Source organism: Solanum verrucosum, unplaced genomic scaffold (genome assembly GCF_900185275.1).
Source record: "Solanum verrucosum unplaced genomic scaffold, falcon-dt-bn FXZP01000038.1, whole genome shotgun sequence".
NCBI lineage: Eukaryota > Viridiplantae > Streptophyta > Magnoliopsida > Solanales > Solanaceae > Solanum > Solanum verrucosum.
In genome coordinates this window covers 2,302,152-2,318,113 of record NW_026020564.1, presented here as the reverse complement: position 1 = coordinate 2,318,113, position 15,962 = coordinate 2,302,152, and the positions used below count along the sequence as shown (strand labels likewise).

Below are 15,962 nucleotides of genomic sequence, written 5' to 3'. Positions count from 1 at the left end.
TGGTAAACTTTGTTCTAATACAACAGCTGCTTAGGTACCAAGATGAAACGGAAGAAATGTTTCCGCATTTTTTTTCTCTTGATAACTGCAAAATCCCCGAGAAATGTTACCATTGTTTATTCATACCAAGACTATATCCTCATCCTATTTCAATTATTATACTCATAGGTACATAAATCTACTTTATGACAAAGAGGTTCAGTGTTGGATTAATAGATGAAGAGTGTCACAAAGGCTTAAAGTAAGTTCTACATAGTGGTGGTTAGACCTACTTTGTTGTATGTGGCAGTGTTGGCCAATAAAGAATACACATGTTCAGAAGAAGGTAGCGGAGATGAGGATGCTCAGATGAATGTGTGGGTATACTAGGAGAGATAAAATTAGGAACGACATTATACGACAAGGTTGGAGTGGCCTCCTGGGGGATAAGATTGGGGAAGGCAAACTAAAATGGTTCGAACACGTGAATAGGAGGAGCATAGATGCACCAGTGAGGAGGTATGAGAGGTTGGCTATAGTAGGTTTTAGGAGAAGCAGAGGTAGATCGAAGAAGAACAAGAGGGAGATTATTAGACATGACATGACACATCACATCTTCAGCATAATGAAGACATGATCCTAGATAGGAAGATTTGGAGGTCGAGGATAAGGGTAGAAGGGTAATAGGTAGCTGAGCATTATAAGTATTAGTTAGTATATGCGTAGTATCTTATTCTCCTAATTTTCACTATTACCTGATGTTTCATTTGTTCTATTTATCTTGCTACTTTGCTGCCGGTTTTTTATCTTCCTATTGTGTTTTGATAACATTTGTTTTTAGCTGAGAGTCTGTTGAAAACAATCTCTCTACCCCACAAAGGTAGGGGGTAAGGTATGCATATATCCTACCCTCCTCAAACCCCGTAGGATTACAATAGGTATGTTGTTGTTGGACATATAGGAAGTACAAAGGGAATAATAAACAATGGATCCTCTTTAGTCCCTATGACGCCGTAAGTGTATAAAGACGGATATCATGGAATTTATGAAATTCGGAGAAAGAACGTTGAGACGACATTAGTATGGAGCACGAGGCTAGCAGAGCTTTCTGCAGTGCCAGCTTGATTGTTGTCTTATTTACCGTTTTCTTAGCGGGTGTCCAAGCTCGTGGTCACAATGCCTCCTCCGCACAAGCCATCACTGAGCTGACCAATATGATGGATTGTTTTAAGTTTACTATTTGCAGTTCTTCAAAGACACAAACTTAGGGCTGGAGCAAGAGCCACAAAGGAACCTGTCAGGAACGGTATAAAAAGGACAGACTGAATTATCAGTGCTGGCTTTTCTGCGGTTTCAGGCCCAATCCTTGGGACCTGAATGCACAAATTTCTTAAATGGAAAGGGTTTTCCTGGGCAAGAAACCAACCAACTTAACTTACAGTTTTCAAAGCTCAGGACTACAGCGACTTGCAACTTAACAATTTATGACTTCACCCCAGCAGCTGTGGGAAAGATGTTCCTAAAATATCCATGGGGAAGGAACACACTATTTTTTAATATTCAGGACAGGAATACACTAAAACAGCATCATTATCATCAGCACAATTGTGCTGATGATAAGAAATGCATTGCCTTTATGCCACTGTTAACTACTCATTAATCATAAACAATATCCAATTGGACAAATTCATAATATCGATCATCTGCCACAAACTAGGCCAATGTTGCAACATCTCGATGTACAAGGCTACAAGACAAAGCGTACCAATTAATACTACTGATCAATCAGAATCACTAAACTTAAGGCATCTATTCATATAAAAGCCTTCTCTTCCCCTGTCAACCCCACTCTTTTACCATCTCAAACTGTTCCATCACTTCTTAAGAACTTCCCTGTTCCTCACTCTCCTCTCATGAGATAAGGTACAAATATATTGAAAAAGGAGGGATTATTATCCTTACAAGGACATGAAAAGACAGTCCCTTACATATAACAGGATTACCAAACATTTCCCATTTCTATTCTCTGTTTTTCTTGTTCCTTCAATCTGTCCATGTACACTCGAGCCCTCTCACCCAACTAGCAGTCATCAATATCTTCTTATTATCTCTTTAACTCCCTTCCCATTCAACCAGAAATTATCACCTCCTCCACCATATCTGTTTCCTTCCCTTGTCATGCCCCTACCTCTTCAACACACCTTCCCCCCTCCCCCTATTTAGTCTAGCACCCTCACTTTCCTTTTTTCTCTAACTTCCTTTCATGGCAGAAATATCCTTCCCAATTCTTTATCAGGTTTTCCTCTCCCCTCTCCTCCCTCCCCTTCGATATAGAGAAGCTCCCAATAACGATAGGTTAACACCAGGATCTACTTTGAGTCCTCAGTTTTCCCATAGTTGTGCATTAATTAACCAACAGTATACAAGACGAGGTTTCATGATCCATGATATTTGCAAATAATGTTGTGCTAACTGACAAAACTAGCTAGGGAATCAACCAAAATTTGAACTATTAGGATAACCAGTGTTGCCTCACTTTTTGAAGCTATATGCCGCAAAAACCAAAATCCTGATCAAGGACAGAACAAATTATAGCCAGAAAGTACCTCAAAAATACTGACTATATACAAAGGGCGCCCATGTCAGGTGGTCTTGCATCAGTTTGTTTTGAAGTCGTAACATTGACAAGTGGAACTTTCTTTCCTTGCTTTTTGTCTCTCCGACCCTTTCCATAATCAATTGTATGGTTGCTGAAAAACATACCATTGCATGAGAAAATGAAGAGAATCAGAAATCCAAGTGGCCAGAACATTAAGCTAGTTAGGAAACAGAAGAGGCTGCAATTGAGTATTTTGACTTCAAACCCAACATTATATAGACGATTTTTTAATTTAATCCAAAAGAAAACAGTTGGAAAGATAGATACATGTCTCTTAGCTTTATAGCTATATTTTCATACTTGTGCTGTCAAACTTCATAATTGGAGAGCCCACAAATCCACTAATATATCTTTAGCACAGAGGAGCGCAGTTTCCAAAATTTTCATATCGAAAGCTCTCCAATATATCCTTGTAGACTATTGCAAATACATTGTAGTGCAAATATATGCATAGTAGAAGAAGACAAACACATGCATAGAACAAGCAGAAAGCATCCCACAAGTTACAACAAGCTAACAGCATTGGCTGTAGAATAAAATTTACCGCAAAAAAGAATTAACAAAAGAAACCTCAAGATGAATAGCTTGAGCTTGCTGTATTTTTGGTGTAAACAGGATTTGGTGGGGGAGGTAGATAGCTTAGTGGATTTTAGAGCTCAATTATAAAGTTTTTGCCCAGTTTCGGCTTTTGAAACTACCCCCTGTGGGGCTGTAAATCCCACCTCATCATGCTCTGCTGATGAGTTTTGACGTGAATATAAAGTTACCTTTATCAAAAAAAAAAAAAAAAAAAAAAGAAACCTCAACAACATTTAGGAATAAACAAAAACACAGGTGATTATTGACAACCATACACTGTAAAGCTAGTAGGATGTTTTCCAGCAACTGATCCACAGCAAGACTTGTATTTCTTCTTTGAACCACAGGGACAGGCCTTATTTCTTGGAATTTTCTACACCATCAAACGATGATGAAGCTTTAATTATTTAAGTAACAAAATCCAAGTCAAGTTTCCAATTAGATACGTACTAAAGGAAAACAAATACATTTAAAAGATACAAAAGGATTCAGGTTGTTTTACCTTTTCATCTTCCTGGGAGGTGTGTTCATCAGAAGCTCCTTTTACACTACAGTCAGAGGAACCTTTTTTACAAGGTGAGTCTCCAGATTTGATAGCATGCTCCCCTGGAGACCCTAAAAAGAACGAAAAGTATAAGAAGATAGTGCTGGTACCAACAGTGAAAGCATAGTTGTACCAGTTCTCCCCATCCATGATAGACGCAATAGGAAGGTACTTCAAGTGTTTTTTTATCGGAATGTATCTTGCCTGTCAATTAATGGGCACAACCAAAAAATTATCACTTTTTCCTCTGGCTCTGTGACAAGATTCTGATAGCATTAAGTGGGTTTCATAACATTAAAGATGTTTCTTCCCAACTCAGCAAGCCCTATAATATTACTGGAGTAACTGGTGCATACAGAGCCGAGCTAAGACACATTCAAGCTCACTAAGCACCAAAGCATGAAGGATGGGTTTCCCAGAGTAAGAACAATTATCAAAGAGAACGTAGAAAAGTGTATCCACCTAACTAAAAAGTTATGACAATTGACAAGTAGATGAAAAAGAATACTTCATCTTCATATCTAGCACCCAAGGTATTAAAAATATAGTCTCCTTCTACTATGCATTCAGGCAGCCCCAAAAAGGGGCTACTGTGCAGATGATTGCACGTCGAACATTACCGAGTGATGAGTGTATAGGAGAAAAAGCTATCTACCTAAGTCCCACATCCCTCACTATCTAAGATGGCACATTAGCTTCCCTGTACACAGATTTCTCATAGCAGTTGGAAGATGTGGAAATAGCTATCCAGTAATAGAACCCCCCCCCCCCCCCTTATTTGGCTTTTTCAATTAGGTCAAGAAAGTCAACTAGCAAAGCATAAAGTAAAATGAATGGTTCTCTAGCTACTATAAGGTAAAATTTTGACTACATGTTACATAGCTAAGTTGCTCGGACTCTTCACTTTCAGTGCCACACCCGTGTCGACACGATGTGGGTGTGGGATCCGTACCCGATCTTGGGTATTTTGACCAAAATCGACAGAGATATTCAGGACAGATGCCTATGATTTCCGTAATCAAAACAAAAGCTAAGGTGAATTTAAAGAAAATGGAATACCTTGTATTGAGAAATTTCTATGCAAGTCCTTAACCTTTTATCTCCTTCTGGTTTTCTTCTCTCTATCAATATTTTCTCCTCGGAATAGTTTGTAAGTTCTCCACATAATGTCTCATAATTTGACATATAACTCTATTTTTAGCAGAATTCCCACACCCATATCCTTACTGGATCCATACTCCCAAATCTTAAAATTCAGATTATGTAGGATCCGACCTCTAGATCCACACCTGTATAGGACACCTGCAGCCGAGTCTGAGCAACCTAGTTACATAGTACTGAAATCTGTCCATTTGTTTGAACTAGTTACTATCTAAAGAGCCAAACAAGTTCCTCTCTTGACCACAATTTTTAAAAGTTCCTTCTATTATTTCTAATCCTAAAGTTAAGCCCCGAGTATTACTCGCATAGCTACAAAATCTATAAATTTAAATTAGATTAGTCAACTTGGATAAGATGACCAGGCATCAAAACTCAAAACCAATAGAAGTAGAAAAAAAGGGGAAAAGGAAGAATGTGTCACCAAAGATATTTCACTGTCAATCCTGATTCCTGGGCAAGCCACTACCATATGGACAGAAGTCTGTATTTTTCCAAAAAAATTCATTAAAACTTGAACATCTACCAGGTTGACACGAGTATGTAAGTCATGATGAATAACTAGCCTTCCTGTTTCTATTTTTCATGTGCTTGGGACACCCTGATGATTATGAAAATCAGACTTTACATTGACTGCAATCTCAGCGAGACGCAATATGCATAATTATTTTAAAAGCAAGTGGAAAAGAACTGACTGGCCATTACCTTGTGAAGTGCTTGCCAGAGAAGAAATGTTATCATTTGCATTTAACTGGTCCTCAGATCCTTGTTCTGCGATTAGAAATTCTATTGCAGCATCAACATCACCACCAATTTGTCGTAAAACCTAGAGAAGAACAGATAAATAAGAAACACATATCAAGTACAGAGATCTGTAGGTTTCTTTTAACGCTCAACAAGTTCGACATCATTGACAAAGGAGAGAGCGATCGGCAAATAACCTGCTCCACTTTTTGTTTGTTATCACACCCACTTCCAGCCATCACCATTTTGACTGATCCTACTTGAACCATATTCCGACTAGTATCTCCCTTAGACTTGGCAGCAGCTATAGCTTCACGAGATTTTGCTGAAAGATCAGCATCAGCCTTTAAATAACTGAAGGTTATTAGAATTCTTGCATGAAATCCTAACTCATTGTTATTATATTGCTATTCCTATCACAAAAAAATAAAAAATTGAAATGCTGTAAACCTTGATAATAATTGGGCTAGCTGGTCCAGTGCAAGAATCTTCCCTTAGCCGGATGCTATTGTAATGCTCTCCGTCATGATAAGAACTGACAGTAAATAAGTAAGTCAGGCAGCAAATATGTGCAAAATATACAAAGGGCCTAACAAGTAATGGATGAAGGGGAAAAGAAGCACAGAAGAAATGCCAAAAGATGCTCCTTTTCAAGCCAAATAAGTGGCTCTTGCTTCAGTAGGCAACCAATTATCTCAGAGGATTATAGAGGACACCACTATAATCTAGCTGCGAATAATCAATAATTTATTAACAAATCAGAAGTGGAGGTTAACCTCCACATGATCTGAAAGAGTGCTTTGTTATTTAATGAAGATGGACCAAAACAGTCAGTCAATCACAGTACAGTAAAAAGCTAGAGACGACAGATTCCCCATAATGGAGAAAGAAAGAGACATTAATGAAAAAAAAAAGAGAGAGACATTAATGTTGAGGAAAAAAAGGAGGGGGCCAAGCTTCTCATAAAACTTGAACTGTCTGCTATTTCAGAAGACCATGTCTATCCATATAGGATTTAAGTTTTGCCTTGGAACAAGAGAAAAGAAGGGGTATACTGAATAAAACCTTAAGTCTCTCAAAGAACCAACAAGATAGAATGCTCTGAACTTCACAACTACTTGAAAAGCAAAGCAAAATAACACAGATTAAGAAAAAGTAATTAAAAAAAGTATTTAAAATGAGTTTCTTGTGTTTTCACCGATCCCCTTCCTGTAAGCAACATCAAGAAAAGAGGGGGAGAGACCGAGATATCTATGCAGCAGGATCAAGTACTTAGAAAAATTACATCACGTTTCATGAACTTTTTCAGAATGCTTGTATGTAACAGCTAAAAGAGAATGATCTACATACACCTGTTTTTACTAGCGAAACATCTATTCTGCCTTCTACCCCAACCCCCAACCCCACTCCCACTCCCAGACAAACGAAGACTCTGAAGTGAAGAAATAAACAGCAAGTGTGACAACTAGGAGAGTGCTCATGGAGGAATAAGGTTGCAACACTCAACTGGGTCTTTGACAGAACAGAAGCTTCAAAAAAGAGGAGATAGAACTAGATATCAAGCATTGGGGCATATCGTGCATTAGCACTACAGAGAACTTGCTCATCCACCTTCATGAGATCCTCTTTTTTACTCTAGATGGATGTAGTTAAAAATACAAAATTAGACTGGTCCCAAGAGAAAGTAAACCAAGAGGAAGAATAAAACGACTTTTTAAGTTCAATAAAGTACCAGATTGTCTCCCATTATCCACCGAGTTTAGAAGGTTGTGATTGGTCCAAAGGGCGGGTCACAAACGGATTTCTCGGTTATCAAAAAAAAAAAAGTACCAGATTGTCTATTCCAATTTCCACATAGATGTCTTTTCTTCACCAACAGCTAAAATACTAAAATTCATCTCCCATAAATGCCAATTTTAAATGATCTAAGTGTATTAATGAAAATGAGTCGTATCAGTCCTCCAACAATTCTATCCCAGCTAAAAAACATTCATGATATATACAAACTAAAGAAATTCATGCAGTGGAGGGGCTCTAGACCATACAAAAGCATAAGCAAGTGAAAACTAAAATCTCATATTCTTTCCAACACTTACAGATGAAGCATCCGAGATTCACGGTTGTCAAAATTCTGTATGTACCAGCGAGGTGACATATGCTGTCCACAATGGATTTAAATAATCAGTCAATCAAAAATCCCTTGGACATCAGGTCAGTGCACTAGGAAGTGAGCAACTTTGATGTTTAAAAAACTCGTTGTTCTATATTATAAAAAGAACGCTTATCAGAGGGATAAAGTAGGGGAAGAAGACGTACTCGGTGAATGCATATATTGGTATGAGTAACAAGAGAAGCTGCTTGTAATTCCATATGTCCAGCCCAAGTGCCATCCTTCTCCATGGACTCACAATATTCATCAAATGGTACATCATCTTCAATAAAAGGCTCAAACGTATCACGGTTATTCTGTTAAATATAGATCAACTATTAGTTTACCTTAAAAATTGTTTTGGTGTTCTAAGTACTAGAGTACATGACATACAACAGATAAAAAAAGGCAGCCGGTGCACAAAGCATCCTACGTTAGCAGGGTCCACGAAAGGGACACAATCCAAGAGGTGTGATGTAAACAGACTACCCTAATGCAAGCATTAGTGACTGCTTCCACGGCTCGAACCCATGACCTATAGGTCATACGGAGACAACTTTACGTTGCTCCAAGGCTCCTCTTCATGACGCGTAACAGCAAATGTAGGAATCAAAAATAAAGACAAAAGTTCATCATGTGACATCTGTAATCATATTTTTAAACTTCACCCACTCAAAATTGCATCAATAACAAACAACAACAACATACCCAGTATAGTTCCACAAGTAGGATCTGATGAGGGTAGAGTGTATGCAATGAGGGTAGAGTTTATGCGGACCTTACCTCTACCTTGTCAGGTAGAGAGGTTGTTTCCAAAAGACCCTCGGCTCAAAGAGAAATCACATCTATAACATCACAAAATACAGGATATTCTTAAAGAAAGCATGTGTTTCCTCAATCAGCTCAAAAAATCTATGTTATTTTCAATCTATTCCAGCTTTGCTATTAGTAAGAATTGTGAAAAATATTCATACCTAAAACAGGTTGCAATAAAGTTTATTAGCAATTATGACTACACATTTCTAAATCAAAAGAGCCAGCTGAAAAAAAGTAATATAGATACCAAATATCTAATAACAACACAGTATAGTCCCAAAAAGGGTATGGGAGGGTAGAGTGTACGCAGACCTGATACCACCCTTCTAAAATTAATAATAATATTAATAATAATTTTGCAATAGAAGTTGAAACAGAAGAAATGGCTCCAAAACACAGTCACCAGAGATTCTACCACCCTTCTCAACCCACCCTGCACATTAGTCACAGGATAGATCTACTGTATATATCAAAATAAAAAAATAATGCCACAAGGATGGCTCAGTTCTTCCTGGACAGACTGTGGTATCTGTCAGAGTACAATATAGATAAGACTGACGGAGGTAGCGACTTTGGTGACAAATAATGGGATATAAGCTATGTTGCTCGGACTCTTCAAAATGCCAACGGGTGCGTGTCGGATTTGCCAAAAGTAGTGTATTTTTGAAGAATCCGAGACGGGTGCGGCATCAAAAGTGAAGAGTCCACGCAACTAAGGATATAAGCTCAAATAAGAGAACAAAGGTAGCCCCTTGAGAAGGAAAAAAGAAAAGGGAGTAAAAGTCAATAGCCGTGGATGCTACTTCTTGCCTTGTCAAAATGGAATTACTCCTCAGTAGAATTGCAATTGATCCCATCAAAGTTAGACTCTCAACACAATTAAATATCATGACCTTGCATAATGTTTACACAAAATCATATATCATATCAATCATTTGTGCCTCAGAAACAAACTAGTTGGAATTAATTATATGAACCCTCTGAATATGTCCTCAATCCTCAACTAATTTAGGAGTTTTTGTTTTTTTTTTTTTTTTGATGACAAGGGAAACCCGTAGCCGCTACCCTTTGGGTGCGCATAGGGTAAAACCCCCGCTCCCATGCAATAGCTCGCAAACCACATAGGAGAGGTAACCCGCACTAGGCAAGCCTGGTGCGACGAGCTCGACCCAGAAGGCAAACCCCTTGCTTTCGCTGGCAAGGGGTTTCGAACTTGAGATCTCCAACATGGAAGTCCCAAGCTCAAACCACTGGGCCACCCCAACATTTTGTTTGTTTTAATTAAGGGTTTTTAGAGTATGTTAATAGACTTAAAAAGTGTATCACTTGTGAACAACATTTTAAGCTATATAGTCTGGATAGGAATGTGGAGATCATATCTGATACAGATACCACAGAAAAATGAGGACCTTTTGAGAATAAAACTGGATCGCTCTCCTTATAATATTTTTTTAAGCCTAAATCACCTTATTCTTTGGAATCCAAAAAACAGACAGCTTCAACCTTGCTCCTACCCTTTCTCTTTCGGGATCTGATATGGAACCCTGGGTAGTAACTGTAAACTTTCATGTGTCTGAATCCCTAGTTCAGTCTGATTTTTAGACCTTCTAATCCCTCCTACTATTTATCACAAGCATTCCAGGCTTCCTTTTCTTTGTTTATCTTTCTGATTTTGCTAATTATTCAGTAATCCCTCCAAAATTTTATTTTGACCCCGATATCCCTCTTCTACCTAATTTTTTTCACGCAACAGGATACTCACAACCATAATATAAATGACACCAACATGATAGGTACAGAATTACTATTTCTAGGCATACCCTGAGTGCAACATGCCTTGAATGGACAAGATTGCATGGGAATAATTCCATCTCACTAGATAGTATGTTGAAGCAAAATAAAGTCTTCTAAAGAAACACGTACCCTGATAAATTTTACAGTCATAGCTCGATATTTCTCATGCTCCTCCTCATTGCCTTCCAACTGATCACCTAATGCCCTGCATAAGCACAATGATTTGTTTAGCCTTTATTCCAGCTACAGTTACTATTACATGTATCATGAAAATTCCAAGAAATAACTGGGTATTCAATAATCAATACATTACTTTGATACATTCAGATGATGAACTCACAAGAAGAAGAATCAACTCTGAACTTCAAGAAATGAATGAAAATGATGGAACTCTAGTTCAACAAAACATCATGCTTTTCAACAACCTCTCACCAAGAAATCACCAGAATCCAGGTGGGTGATATTTTCCAAGCTTAGCATCCAAGGGTGTGGCCTAGTAGTCAATGAAGTGGTTGATAACCCTGAGGTCTCATTTCAGAAACTTAGTGGAGACAAAAAAACTAGTTGATTCTTTCCATCTGTCCTAGCCTTGATGGACTTACCTGGTACCTGTTGTTGGTGGTAGGTAGTAGGTATCCCGTGGAATTAGTCGAGGTGCGCGAAAGCTGGCCCGGACACCACGGTCATAAGAAAAAAATATTATCCAAGCTTACAAGATGAGAAAAAAAGAGAAGGAAGAGCAAAAAATACTAACTCTAATTGTTCCCAATGATTAATACAGTATCATAGAATATAACAGGAGTAGGATCTCTTAAGAGATTCCAATCATTCAAACAACAATTTCAAATCCCTCTATGTTTGCAAGAACCAATGGTAGATAATGGGAAGATTGAAAAATACAAAAGAAAACTGGGTATGCCTCAATGTTTTTTCAACTGCTCCAATAAAATCTGGCTTCACTGGACCTCTGAAGTAGATCTATCATTCAAGATAGAGAGCAGCTTGTCCTGATCAAGGCCAACTACCTCAACAACCCTCCAATACGTCTACCATTGTCTATGCTAAAGTCTATGCTAAATGCACAGAGGAACAAAGAAGGGAGCTTTGGCAAGATCTTAAAGAAAGAGCCAATAACATTCAAGGAGCTTGGGGACCAATTGGTGATTTTAAGGTTATTACTTCCAGTGATGAAAAAAAGGAGAAAAAAGTTATAGACCGGAAGAAAATCTATACTTCATAGAATGCCTCAATGATAGTGGTCTTCAAGATGATACACAGGTTCTCCTTATACTTGGTGTGACATCAGAGATCCTCCCATCACCATTTGAAAGAGTTAGACAGACTTGTTTATAACAGTGCTTGGACTGATACAATTTCCAACACATCACTTACTCGTCCAGAGCCTGTCCTGATCATGCTCATCTACTTGTCAAAATAAGCAATGAGATCGCCTCTCACATAAGATATTTCAAATTTCTTAATATCTAAATTGAATACCAAATCTTCAACTCCTTTACTACTATCCCCATTCAAGTGAAAGGACTTATGAACATAGATAGATGGAACCTTCACTCATTTATACCAAGCCAAACCAGCATATTTTTATGATCCACCAAGAGCTCTTTGTAAGTTTTGTATTTTAAGTTAGGGACTAACATCAGAAGTCTCTTTACGAAGTTTGATATACCAAACTCAACATGTAACTTTTTACACATGCAATGATCAACCAATATGTAGAAAAAGGGAAATCTTACTAAGCACAAACCTGAAGAAACAATTTCCATCTGCCGTCACTTGTATAATCTTTAAGCCCAATGCATCAAGCTGAGCTCGAAATTCAGAAATATCAGTCTGCTTTCCGTGCTTTTTAGCCTGTCGCATACAGTAACATACACAAAACAGCACATAGACTGAATATTGATAACAAACAAACACACTCAAAATTTGTGAAGTAAAATCTACTCCTCTTAAGCTAAGTTTGCAAGAAAAATCATACACACCAAGTAATCAACAATGAATTTTTGCAATACCAAACAAATTGAAAACAGTTATACGAATTTGAGGTAATCCAAAATACATACATGAGATTGTTTGTTAGGTTTGGATTTTTGATGCTTCATTTTAGCCATCTCGTCGATTGGTTATTTATCAGTTGGTCTGTCAAACGCAGACCGGCGACTGGTGTTGTGTTACGGTCTCTCTTTTATCCTCCACGGAAAATTGCACACTTCTCGAAAAACCTCTACAGAAAACAAAATTAAACTATTTTAAAAAAAAAAATTAAAAGTTTTAAGTTTGAAAAAATGTTTTTGACCTCTTTTTTTATTTTTTCAAGAAATTTCACTAGATAGTCCTTGTTTAATTTTTTATACTTTTTAAAATGAAGAAGTTATTTTTCCGTTTCAATTTATTTGATATATTTTATTTGATATCAAATTTTAGTTTATTTATTTTTTAAAAAAATTATAATTTTAAACTAGGGTTGTTACTGAGTTGTAATAATTTGGGATACTTACATAAATATACTATATTAAAAAAATATTTACCATTTATAGCAACAACATTTATTTTTCACTTGATCACTTTTAATACATTTATAATACAATTTTAATACACATTACAAAGAACAATTTATTATTCACATATAATATAAGTTTTATTGATGGATAATACATTTATCACACATTTTAATACATTTATAATATAATGTGTCAATTTCTCACCAAACAAGCATAATATATTTTAAAAAGCAGTTATAATACATATATATTGCATAAATAATTCACTTTTAATACATATTGCAGATTTAACATAGTATTGCTATAAATGGTAATAAAAGTATCGCTAAAATCAATAATTATTTATTAAAAGGTACCCATTTAACTAATTTTTCCTAATAATTTCTAGGTTGTGGTTAAGTGTTTTAGTAATTAGTATGAGGTGTGTAACAAAAAGTGAGTTTGACTTATTGGAGAGTAGTTAGAACAATTTTAGTGAACTATTGGGTTAAGGTACTAGAGTTAGTCTCTTAGATTGTTGAGTTGTAATATTAATATGGAACATTGCTCTTTGGAAGTTAGTAATATTTGAAGTAGAAATCCTACAAGGTATAGGTTATGATTTTTTACTCTCTTGAGCAAGAGGTTTTCCATGATAAGTGAGTGTCTTGTTATTTCTGTCTTTCTGCTTACTGCATATTAAGAACCTGGTTCTTAATAGTTCTTTAAATTGGTATCAGAGGGAGTCTTTTCAATCAAATGACAATACCTTGAAAAGGATCCATGTCAACTCCACCAATATCGCAATAAGGCGCTTCACAAACTTGACTCCCCCTTTTCATGGGATAATACTATGGCTGGTGGAAGAATAGGATGATGGATTTCATCATTGGTGAAGATCATGATTTGTGAAACATTGTACTTGGCAGTCCAACTATTTCTACTAAGTTTGACGCTGATAGGGAAATTAGGTTTCCCAAAGGACGATCGAAACTTACACCTGATGATAAGATCGAAGTTCAAAATAATATTAAGGCTAAGAAAATGTCAATATGTGGAATAGATCATAACAAATACAATCGAATATCATCTTGCTCAATTGCGAAGGAAACCTAGAATACTCTACAGACTGCTCATAAAGAAACCAGGTAAAGAAGCCTAAGATTAATGTACTAAATAAAAAGGATGAACTTTTCAAGATGAAGGATAGCAAAACTATTCAAGAGATGCACACTATATTCACATTAATTCTCAACTGATGCATTCTCTTGGTGAGTCAATACCAAGTGGAAAGGCAGTTCAAAAACTTCAAAGGGTGTTGCCAAGCTCATGGGAAAGTAAAGTTAAAGCAATTATTGAAGCAAGAGATCTAGATGTCTTGACCATGGATGACTTGACTGAAACCAGATCACTTACAAGCTTAAAAATAATCAGAAGTATGGAAGTGACTGGTGAAAGGAAAGATAGGAATATGGTGCTAAAAGCAAATAAGAAAAATTACTTTGAAGAAGAAAACATGGCTCTCATAATTAGAAGGTTTCAGAAGATGTTAAGAACATGTAACAACTTTTAGAAAAAGAACCAGGTTCACAAAACTCCAAAAAAAATATCTCGCGAGGAACAAGTATGTCACAAGTGTTGAAGTCCTGATCATTTTATAAAATATTGTCCAATGTGGGAACTTGAATGCAAGAAAAAATTATCTTGAAAAGACACAGGAAACTAGAAAATATCTGAATGTTACCTTATATAGAAGAATGACATCTCAGGAAGTAGCTTGGTAGTAAAGAAGTCTCTGACAACATTAGGTGATGCATCGGGCGGAGAGTCAGATAATAAAGGACATAAAAATCAGTCATTGTTGGTTCTTATGACATTTTCAGAACTAGAGGCAGATAAAGATGACAATGAGACCAAATAAAGAACACTAGCAGTGATTGCAAGCTCTAATTCATATGAGAATGATGAATGTAACACCTTGAAAGTTGGAAAGAAAGTGCAAGAAACTTCACTGAAGCAGGTTCTACGAGTCATATCTACAGACTGTAGGAAGGAAGTTGTAGACCTAGAGTTGAGCTTTTGGAAATTTCAAGTTCTGAAGTTTGACATACGACTTGACAAGACGAACCATAAGAGGTTTGACGAGTGTTGACACCCAATTTTGACCCTCCCCGATAATAATTAATTTTTGAGCTTCTCAATTTTCAAACGATTTATAATAATTAGTTTTATAAAATTTCAAAAAATAAATAAATATAATATAGTTTGCAAGTTATTTTAACTAGATTTGCTACTTCTGCGAGTTTTAAATAATATATATTTCTTTTATATAATTACACATATAACTAGTACATTTTATGAATATTCAAAAATCGCCTCAAAGGTTTTTAGCTCTACTCAAATATTTGGTTAGTTAGTTTAGTAGTTTATATTTTAAATAATTTAGTTTATAATTAAGTTGATTATTTTATTTTGTTAAAAATTAAGAAGCTCATTAATTAATTTGTACTAACTCATCTTATTTAAAACTTTGGCCGAATTCATTAATTAAATTCAAATCGGCTAAATTTTTAACTTCAATTGGTTCTAATTTTTATTTCCTTACACACCTTAAACCCACTTGAGACCAAGTTTTGGGCTATTTTATCAATAATTTTCAGCCCAATTCCATTCCTAACCCACCCAACTCTTACTTCCAATTCCCAACCCACTTTCTTTTCCCACAATACCATGCAATACATAACCCAACATTACACACTTATAACAAAACAAATTACCCCTGGCCCACATATATGCCCAATCCAATACAACAACAATACCAACTTTACGTACAACAACAATTAAAAAATATAAAAATAAAATACCAGCTGTACACCAACAATACATACCATACGTACAACATAAAATAATAACAACAACAGCAATACCATGCGCGACCCCACTTTGCCTCATTCTTCCTTTTCCAGCCGAAAACAAACCCAACAACGTGAATAACTGAGCAATCTACACGGCGCCTATAGGTAGCAGCTTTTTCTGCATCGT

General features: G+C 36.3%; 1 protein-coding gene across 3 annotated transcripts; it reads right to left on the bottom strand.

The window, feature by feature from the left end:
- Positions 1–2,583: 2,583 nt before the first annotated feature.
- Positions 2,584–12,679, bottom strand: LOC125810230 (OVARIAN TUMOR DOMAIN-containing deubiquitinating enzyme 7). 3 transcript variants are annotated; one of them, XM_049489735.1, is made up of 11 exons: positions 12,504–12,679; positions 12,188–12,294; positions 10,552–10,627; positions 7,980–8,129; positions 7,760–7,821; positions 6,114–6,198; positions 5,861–6,007; positions 5,625–5,745; positions 3,720–3,832; positions 3,493–3,590; positions 2,584–2,729 (listed from the first exon to the last, which is right to left on the bottom strand). In XM_049489735.1, exons 1-11 carry the CDS (start codon positions 12,549–12,551, stop codon positions 2,600–2,602), a joined length of 1,137 nt encoding a protein of 378 aa, XP_049345692.1. In that variant the 5' UTR covers positions 12,552–12,679; the 3' UTR covers positions 2,584–2,599. The 3 variants fall into 3 exon arrangements, with proteins under 3 accessions (XP_049345692.1, XP_049345693.1, XP_049345694.1); XM_049489736.1 differs by having other exon boundaries at positions 3,720–3,823; positions 12,504–12,665; XM_049489737.1 differs by lacking the exons at positions 12,188–12,294; positions 12,504–12,679 and adding an exon at positions 10,763–10,895.
- Positions 12,680–15,962: the final 3,283 nt, after the last annotated feature.

Excerpts from the sequence above, each read along its gene's own strand:
- LOC125810230 (XM_049489735.1), bottom strand. The coding sequence starts at position 12,551 with ATGGCTAAAATGAAGCATCAAAAATCCAAACCTAACAAACAATCTCAT. Across the intron at positions 12,295-12,503 it reads AACCTAACAAACAATCTCAT|GCTAAAAAGCACGGAAAGCA; the intron begins GTATGTATTTTG and ends TGTATGCGACAG. Across the intron at positions 3,591-3,719 it reads CCTCCCAGGAAGATGAAAAG|AAAATTCCAAGAAATAAGGC; the intron begins GTAAAACAACCT and ends TTGATGGTGTAG.